The sequence below is a fragment of the Bubalus bubalis genome, chromosome 11 (genome assembly GCF_019923935.1).
Source record: "Bubalus bubalis isolate 160015118507 breed Murrah chromosome 11, NDDB_SH_1, whole genome shotgun sequence".
Taxonomy (NCBI): domain Eukaryota; kingdom Metazoa; phylum Chordata; class Mammalia; order Artiodactyla; family Bovidae; genus Bubalus; species Bubalus bubalis.
Genome location: NC_059167.1, coordinates 18,717,136 through 18,726,512, shown reverse-complemented (window position 1 = coordinate 18,726,512; position 9,377 = coordinate 18,717,136). Strand labels below are relative to the sequence as shown.

The 9,377-nt window shown below is 37.3% G+C and overlaps 1 protein-coding gene across 2 annotated transcripts in view; it reads left to right on the top strand.

Moving 5' to 3' along the window:
* Positions 1-313: 313 nt before the first annotated feature.
* The window catches only part of RBM25 (RNA binding motif protein 25), a 47,707-nt gene continuing 38,643 nt past the window's right edge, over positions 314-9,377 (top strand). Inside the window, exons 1-3 of one of the 2 annotated variants that reach the window (XM_025295250.3) lie at positions 314-504; positions 6,868-6,984; positions 7,096-7,216. In XM_025295250.3, coding sequence (XP_025151035.1) covers positions 6,943-6,984; positions 7,096-7,216 — 163 coding nt within the window. In that variant the 5' untranslated portion in view covers positions 314-504; positions 6,868-6,942. The remainder of the gene's footprint in view (positions 505-6,867; positions 6,985-7,095; positions 7,217-9,377) is intronic. The other variant, XM_006055200.4, reaches the window with a different exon arrangement.

Genomic DNA, 9,377 nt, shown 5'->3' with positions numbered 1-9,377 from the left:
CTTCAGTGAGGCACAAAGGCTCTGACCCCAAAAACACAAACTACCGAAAGCGGGAAGCCCTCTTTACAGTCCTCACACCGAGTCCAGCAGGAACCTTGACCTCAAGATGGCGTCGCGTAATCATAAGACTCAATCAGCTCCAATCAAAAATGGCAGGGTGGGTCGTAAATGACGGCTCAAGACTTTCTAGCCCTCATTAGGCGCTCCATCTCTATGGTGACTCGCCGCTGAGTGGTGATTCAGAGCCAAGAGTGAAGACTATCTATACGCGCTCTTCTCTATGATCCTCATCCCCACGCCCCTGGCCGCAATGCACGCCGGGCACTAGGAAGACCTCCAGAAGAAGCTCCCCGCGCAGCGCGGCGGTGTTTTGCGGCCTGTGTGAGTAGGCGCTTTGGAATCAGTCTCCCGGATAGCGGCGCGCAGGAACCTCGAACCGGTGGAGCCCACTTGTAACCTGGAGCCCGGAAGACCGCGAAAACAGTACCGTTTCCTCAGCGGCGGGTGAGTTCACGCCTCAGAACGCGTGTGGAAACCGGGAGACTGGGTAGTTCGGCTGGGGGCGGAGGGAAAGCCTGGGAGGCTGCGAGAGGGCCGGGGTGGGATGGGAATAAGGGGACGGGGGCGGGGAGTTGGGGTGGGGGAGGGTACGGGCACGAGGCTTGGGTTTCTCCACTTCTCTAAGGCCTGGAAAATCTGTGGGCCTAGCGGCAGCCGGTGCAGGCCAAACCTCCCGGTAGAGCCTTCCTCCTTGCATTGTCTCCCACTTTTCCTTTCCTTTCCCCGGCTCGCCACAGAGTGGCCTCGGCCCATTCTGGACTCCGCGTTTGCCAGAAAACTAGCGGTCGCCCCCCTGGGGAGTCCTTTCCTGAGATCCCTTTCAAGCCTGAGCCTGCGGAAGCCCTCCGGTAGATATTCTGGGCCGAGGGTACAATTGCTCCAGACTCTGCCTAGAAGCTGGCCAGGACCCACCCTTTTTAGCGGGGGTGGGGTAGCGGGGCTGGCCACCGTCTGACTTCTTTCCCTTCCTCTCTGGTCATCTAAAGCCCGCCACCGAATGAACTGCCCTCTCTGCCCCCATCCCCCCCACTCCCCCCTCCCCCGACTTAAATTTAGCTGCTGCCCAACTTTTCTAGCACCCTCCTGGTTGGTTTGCCTGTCTTAAGATTGTGATGAGTGTTGTAGCCCTGCCCCTTTGCTCCCCTGGAGGTTACAGTAAACTGTGTCTCCATTGATTCTAGGAGAGGTCCAACCTCCACGTTAGAATATGTTACTTCGTTCTCATCCGTCTGTGGTCTTCATTACTGCTTTTACAACACGTTTTTAGAACAAGTTCTAGAAGTATGAAGATTATTTTGAAGTTACGTAATATGGTTTTTATATTGCCACGGAAAAGCCATTTTGATAACTGGGCAGAGTGGAGCGGACCAGAAGGAGGGAGGAAATTGGGCTTCTCTTGCACCAGACTGCTCTAGTTGTGAAGTACTGTGAATTGGGTATTTGGCAGTAGTGTATAAGCAATTTTTATATTGTTTTGAGAGCTTTACTTTCTAAAAGGTAATTTCCAAAATGTTCAGAGGGTGGAAAGGCAAACGGTTGGTCAGTAATAGTTCCTCACGATTCAAGTGGAGATACTATGCTGTTTTAACTCATTTAATTTTTCTTGAAGCCTTGGTTTTCTTCACCTGTAAAGTGAAGATGATTGATGATATCCACCTCATAGGTTATTGGAGTTGGGAATTAATTGAGAGAAACGTATGTAAAATCCTTAGTGCAATAACCAGGTAACATATTAAGTGTTTAGTGCATATTAACTGATAGTGTTTGTTGTTTAAGAATTTTCACTGAAGTACAGGAGCCTATCCCTGACTTAACATTTCTTCCAGTGTACCCTGGATAGAGTTGTATAAAGTCAGAGTTAATCATTAGTATGTTATTATTAGAAAGAGGCATTGTGATAAGCAAAAACAGCCTTTGGATTGGCAATTTAGGATAGTGGGGACCTTGGAGTCGTTATCCGCAAATTGTATTCTTTTGGATAAGTTAGCTTCTTCCTCAGTAAAAGAAAAATATATTTTACACTAGGTAATTTGGGAGGCTAAATGAGATGACCTGTGTTGAAAGCTTTTGTAAACAAAAGTAGATTAAAATTAGTTAATGTTTTCATGACATTGGTAACCCCAGAAGATGAATTATTTCCTTTTTGGCTACCCCCAAGTTAGCTGTATTTCATATACTTTCTTCATTTACGTATAATTTAGAGAAAAATTATATTGACTGTTCTGTAGAAATGATAGTAATCGTTGACTCTTAATATTGTATAAAAGCATGCTGTTTATCTTTTTAATTTCTTGATAGTTCTTTCTGATACTGCTACTGATGTTCATAAGAGGATTTTGATTCCTCAGTTTTTTTAATATAATTTTTCCTAACTTTTTTTTGAATTTTGAAACTCCAGGAAATGAAAACATATTTTCACTGAGAATTACTGCTATCGCTTTTTAACTTTTTATTTTGACATAATTTCAAACTTAAAAAAATGTTTTAAGAATGGTACAAAGGATTCTCAAATATCTTTCACCCAGATTCCCCAAATGTTAACATTTTACCTGTTTGCTTTATCTTCCTCTCCTTTTTGTCTTCATAGTTTTCTTCTGAAATCTTTGCTAGTAAGTTGCAGATGTGGTCCCTCTTAACCACCCCCCCCCCCATACTTAAGTGTGTATTTCCTAAAGACAATTACATTCTCTAACAACAAAATCAGGAGATTAGTATTGATACAATGTAGTCTACAGGTCTTAATTTGGTTTTGCCTGAAGGAGTCAGGAATTGGTATTGATAATTTTTTTTAAACAGTTTATTAAGGTATAATTGACATATAAAACACTCATTGTAATGTATGATTCAGTGATTTTTAGTATATGTGCAGAGATGTGCAACCATTATCCCAAAGGCGCTCTCTTTTTTGTTTACAAGTCACTTCCTACTCCCACCGTAGCTCTAGACTGTCACTGATCTCTGTTGTGTTAGGCTTGCCTTGCGTAGGCTGGGACGGTTACGTCATCCATTGTACCTTGCAGGCTGTACGCACAGCAGGAGACAGTGCATGCTACACTAATAATCATTCATATCTAATGTTTAGCCCCTGGGTTGGTTGTGTAACTACATGTATCTTAAAATTTTCTCAATTAGAACTAATAAAAATAATGCTAGAAAAGAATCTGGCACATAATTGGAGCTAGATGTTCTATGGAATAAATGAATAAGTTGTATATGAATGTTTGCTGAGGAGGAACTGTTGGTTTTAGAAAGTTGTCCTGATGAGGTTAGCCTGTAAGTCTGTATCCCAGGTGAAATACTTTGTTTCTGTCAGGATGAATTTGTAATGGATGAATGCATATAAGCAGTAATGGTATTCTTAAGAGTGCAGAAAAAGTGGTTAAAGGTGAAAAAGAAAAGCAGAGTGCATAGATAAAGCTTCTTTAGAAGTTTATTTTGTTTTGGGGGAGGACCAAATTTATTGAGATAAAATTTACATACATTAAAATGCATCCATTTTAATTTCAGTCAATTTTGATGAATACATAAACCTGTCTGACCACTGCCACAATAGAGATAGGAAACACTTCAAACATAGGTTCTTGTTTTTGTTATTTTGGGCCATAAAGTTTCATCCTTGGTGGATAAAAATGTTTTGAACCTTCCAAAAGTGAAGCACTGCTTTTCAAGTATTCTTTAAATGCTTTAAATTTAAAGTATTTCTTAAGTAAGTCATTTCAATGCTGATAAAATAAGCTCATCTCTGTTAAACCCCACACACAATCCCTTGGCAATTGACCACATTCAGAATATATCTAGAAACCAGTAATGTGTCACTTCACTGCCACCACCTGTTCTAGGCCACCTCTCTTGCCTGGGTTTATTTCAGTAGTCTCTCACTTTTCTACCCTTGTTCTCCTCCAGTCTTAACATAGGGGCCAGTGACACTGTTAAAATAAAAGTCAAGTCAGAAACCTTTCGGAATAAAACCAGTATTTTTACAGCGGTTTACAAAGCATTATATTCTTTGAACCCCCTTCCCATCTCCAGTTTAAGCCAGTACTGTGCTTCAGCTGTTGGCCTTCTTACTCCTCGTGCAAACACGCCTCAGGTTCTTTGTATTTGCAGTTTCCTTTGCTTGAAAGGCTGTTGCCCCCAATATAGGGCTTTCTGCCTCATTCTCTTGCAAGTCTTTTTAAATGTTGCCTTCTTGGTGAAGCCTGACCACCTTGTCTAAAATAAAGCATTCTTTAGCTCTCTTCCCTATTTCATTCAACAAAGTACAAACCAACTTTGAATATCTTTATAATGTATTGTAAGAGTATTACAGTTTATCAACTACAGGTAGATAAACTTTGCTTATTCTAAAAGTTTATTCTCAGTCATTCCATATACATCAAAACATACCAAACTCGATGTTGAAATATGTGGTTGATACTCTCCTTTTAGGATGTTTAAAGTGAACATTAATAATTATCAGAGATCACCAGAAATGTTTGTTTTCTGAATTTCCGTAGGAGGGGCCATTATCTTATTAAGATTGCCTTCATCTTTGAAGTTCAGCCTCTGAATAAGCAAGTTTTAAACAGTTCCAAATAAAAGGGAAATATTCTGTAGAAAAATTGGAGTGAATGAAATGGGTATATTGCATAAACTAAAACATAATCTGGTTAATTCTTAACAGAATGAAAAGACATTTGAAAACTGAAAAATAGTTTAAACACCAAGAACATAGAGGGTTTTTTTTTTTAAGTAGTACTTGCGTTTAATACTTGGGGGAAAAGTGATTCTAAAGATGAATTCATGGTTCAATCTTTGTAACCATTCTGAGGCTAGGTGCTTGTTACTGCTCAAATTGTACCCACATATGGTAACTTAATAAATTTATTTAAAGAGTTTCTTAGAGTTTATTTGTTTACTGATTCATTCATTGAACAGGTATTAATACCAACTGTTCTTCTAAGTGCTGAGATAGAGCATTATAATGATAATATAAGAGCTTCTGTAAGTAGGACAGTAGCACTCAATGTTTTAAAAGGATACACACTCCTGTCCCCTTCCATATAGAATATTTGTTTTTGTATTGGGCAAAAAAGTATTTTTAAAAGTCATTTAAATATTCAGCACATTTGCAGTCTTAAATTAGTTGCATTCATACCTACTATTTTAAGGCATTTCCAATAGCTTACTTGCTGGTATATGGCATTATTCTAGATATTTATTTTACCTATAAAGCTTTCTGAATATTTTAAGTGTGCTGTGTTTTTGAAATTGAAGTTTAGATTTTATAGAATATTTCAGTATCTTAAGGGAAAACACTCTGAGGAAGAATAGCTATGAAGATGAAGGGCATGCTTTTTAAAGAAATGTCTGATAAAGGAGTGAAAAGATACTCAATCTCATTAATGAGTAGGGAAATTCAAGGAGAAATGAATATTTTTTTTTTACCTATCAGATTGGAATGATGGTGCAGATATAAGGAAGGGGCATACCTAGATACTCTTGGTGGGAATATTAATTTGTACAGTAGGTTTGGAGGAGGATTTGGAGGTAAAGTGTAGATATATAATAGTACTGATCTGTATTATTGAATTACTTGGCACAGGTGCTTAGAGTTACATGTCCATTATGTCCAAGAACATTTAATATTATTTGTAAGAGGTAAAATACGGAGATAACCATCCATGTTGGTAGATAGTTGTATCTATATAGTAATAGTTTACTGCATTATAAAGGATGGAGTAGAAGTTGATGACATGAAGAGATGTTAATGAGGGAGAAATGTACATAACAATATACTATGATTACATGGCTTGCACAAAAACATAAATGATTATATATTAGTTTGTGTAGAGAAAGGTATTTTAGAAGAATACAATGATTTATACCAAACTTGGGATTAGAGGCAAGGAAGTGGAAGACATGCACTTTTTATCCTCTTTCTTCTGAAGTATGAATAAAACAATATATAAAACCCAGGAAAGAAAATAGTAGAGAAAAACATTTTTTAAAAGCTTTAGACAACTCTGGATCCCTTGTTACGGAGAATAGGTAGGGGAGTTTTTCCAAGGATGCAGCAGAAAATCTCCTGTTAATCAAGTTGCTACTTTTAGCTGCATCATTTATATCAGATCAATCCACTTATTTTGGTGCATGAAATCTTGCTAGGATATTCTAACATCATTTTTCTAAACTTTTCCCAGTAGTTTTGGATACTTGAGTACGTTGACAAAAATATTGACAATATAAAATTTGAGGGTAGGGAAAGTCTTAAGTATTTCTATTCATTAGGGAAAAGACAAAAGTTTCTTTTAAGTGATACTAGTGTCATAAACGAAATGAAACAGTTCATTGTGTTCTTGTATTTTTAAAAATCAAATACCAGCATCTTATTCTTGAATTTCATCCATTCATTGAATATCGTTCAGGAATGGTAAAGAGGTTTGCTTTAAAGTTTAAGAAAAATTATCACTTTTTTTTCATTGTAATAAGTTGGATATTTTCTTTATATTTGAATGATTACAATGGGACCTGATACCTGGAGGTTCCCCCCCACCTCCCCAGGTTTGTAGAATGTCACTGAGACATTGATCTGTTCTTCAAGAACTGGCCAACACTGAATCAACAAATACTGTGTGACTTTGTTAATTTAGTTTTCAGGATGCATAAAAAAATGAATGCTTCAGAACACTTAAAAACTGTTAGATATTTTCCTGAATTCTGAGTTTGGTTTAAAAAGATTCATTGATGTTTGGTACTTAATTTTTGGATATTAACTGAACCTCAAAATTTTTTTCTTCCTTTATATGTATTCCCATATGATTGTAGGAGTCTATCCTGAACTTAGATCGTGTACATTTTGGGAACTTATTTTAGAAAAGATCTAAGTTTAAAAAATTCTCAATGGACAAACAGAGAAAAGAGGGTCTTTGCCAACTTCTTTGGGTAAGAAACTTCAGAATTTTGCAGATACTCTAAAAATGAAGGCCAAGAAACCAGGCATATCAAATTGTAAATTTTTCAAATAACGTGATTTGCCATGATTTCTTTCTTTAGACCGCTGCAGTAAGAATGTCTTTCCCCCCTCATTTGAATCGCCCTCCGATGGGAATCCCAGCACTCCCACCAGGGATCCCACCCCCACAGTTCCCTGGCTTTCCACCACCCGTGCCTCCAGGTGAGTTTGTGGTACTGTTGCTTCTGCAGTTGATAACAGTGTTGTGTTAGTTTCTGGTATACAAGACAGTGATTCAGTTTCTTGGTTTTTTTATGTGTGTGTTCAGTTTTATATGTATGTACAGGCACACACATACTTTTTTAAGATTCTTTTTCATTATACTTAAGATACTGAATATAGTTTCCTGTGCTATACAGTAAATCCTTGTTGTTTATCTGTTTTATATATAGTAGTTTATATTTGCTGATCTCAAACTCTTTAATTTTTCCTCCCTGCTTGCCCTTTAAGTTTGTTTTCTGTCTGTGAGTCTGTCTGGTAAATAAGTTCATTTGTATCATTTTTTTAGATTCCACATGTATATGGTATCACTTGATGTTTGTGTTTCTCTGATTTACTTCACTTAATATGATAATCTCTGGGTCCATCCATGTTGCTGCAAATGGCATTATTTCATTCTTTTTATAGCTAAGTAATATTCCATTGTAAACATCAGTATATACCACATCTTCATTCATTCATCTGTCAATGTACATTCAGGTTGTTTTCATGAGTCTTGGCTCTTGTATATAGTGCTGTTATGAACATTGGGGTGCATGTATATTTTGAATTAGAGTTTTCTCTGTATATGCCCAGAAGTGGGATTGTGGGATCATATGGTAGCTCTACTTTTAGTTTTTAGGAACCTCCATACTATTTTCCGGGGCTTCCCTGGTGACTCAGTCGGTAAAGATTCTGCCTGCAAGGCAGGAGTCTGCCTGCAGTACAGTAGACCTAGGTTTGATCCCTGGGTCTGGAAGATCCCCCTGGAGAAGGAAATAGCAACCCATTCCGGTATTCTTGTCTGGGAAATCCCATGGACAGAGGAACCTGGTGGTCTACAGTGCATGGAGTCACAAAGAGTTGGACACAACTTAGCAACTAAACCACAACAACATACTATTTTCCATAGGGCTGCGCCAGTTTACATTGCCACCAATGATGGTGGTTCTTTTTAACGTGTCCTTATGTCATTGCAATATTATCTTTAGAAAATGTGTGTGTGAGTATTGGTAGAAACGCTGCCCGTTAGCGTTCTAGAAATGTGATGTCTCATTTTCCTATGGTGGGAGTTTTCATTTCTGGCTGAGTATCAAACTCATCTGGGAAATTAAAAATCTTTATTTAAATAATAGGTAATACATTTATACCAATCAAAAAGGTATACAGTGAAAAACTTTTCTTACCTTCCTATATAATTTATTACTATCCCCTTACTGAAATGCAAAAGCAAAACAGGGTTATTAGTTTCTTCTTTATCCTTCCAGATATTTTTGGTGCATATTACAAGCTGCTCTAAGTATATATTTTTCTATTCCATTTTTTTGTGTGTAATTCCTTTAACACAGATAATGTGGTAACATCATATATATACTATTCTGCCTTAACTTATATATATATATATAAAGTTAATATATATATTAATATAATATATATGTTAATAAAAATTAATATATAAGTTTATATATATATATATGTATTTGACTATTATCTTGGAGAGGTTTCCAAAGTTCTATATAAAAGCTTCCTCTATTCAGTGTTTTATAAAGTAAAAAAAGTTTTTTAAGTCCAACCCCAACCTACTGAGTCAAATCCTTAGAGATTAAGGCCCAGGAATGTCTTTTTAACAGGTTCACAGGTGATTCCTAAGTATCCATTTAAGCACAGTTAAGAGAACCCACATTTGAGAACTGTTATCTTGAGATTTATAATTAGCACTGCTTGACTTAAACTTTTCCTCTGGTGTATGAGTGGTAGTTCAGATTTTTTTTTAATGGGATTGAAAGCATTTTGTACAGATTCAGTTTCCCTTATGAAAGATAGTATCTAAGAGTTCTCCTTACTTTGCATGTTGGGAAGTATTTTCATTTAACGTAGAATCCATGTAATTCAGGCTGAAAGCAACAGATGATCTTGTAAACCAACTAGAAGTATTTCTTTTTTAGGAAAACTTTACATCAGTGACCTGGCTTTAACCATTGGATTATCTGTTTGAAATTACAGTGTTTACTAAAGAGCTTGACTGTTGCAGAATCAAAAGTACCTTGCAATTGGCTAATTTGATGGGTTGTTAATTCATAACATGTACATTACAGAGGCTCAGCTTTGGGGGCCTCCTACCCTT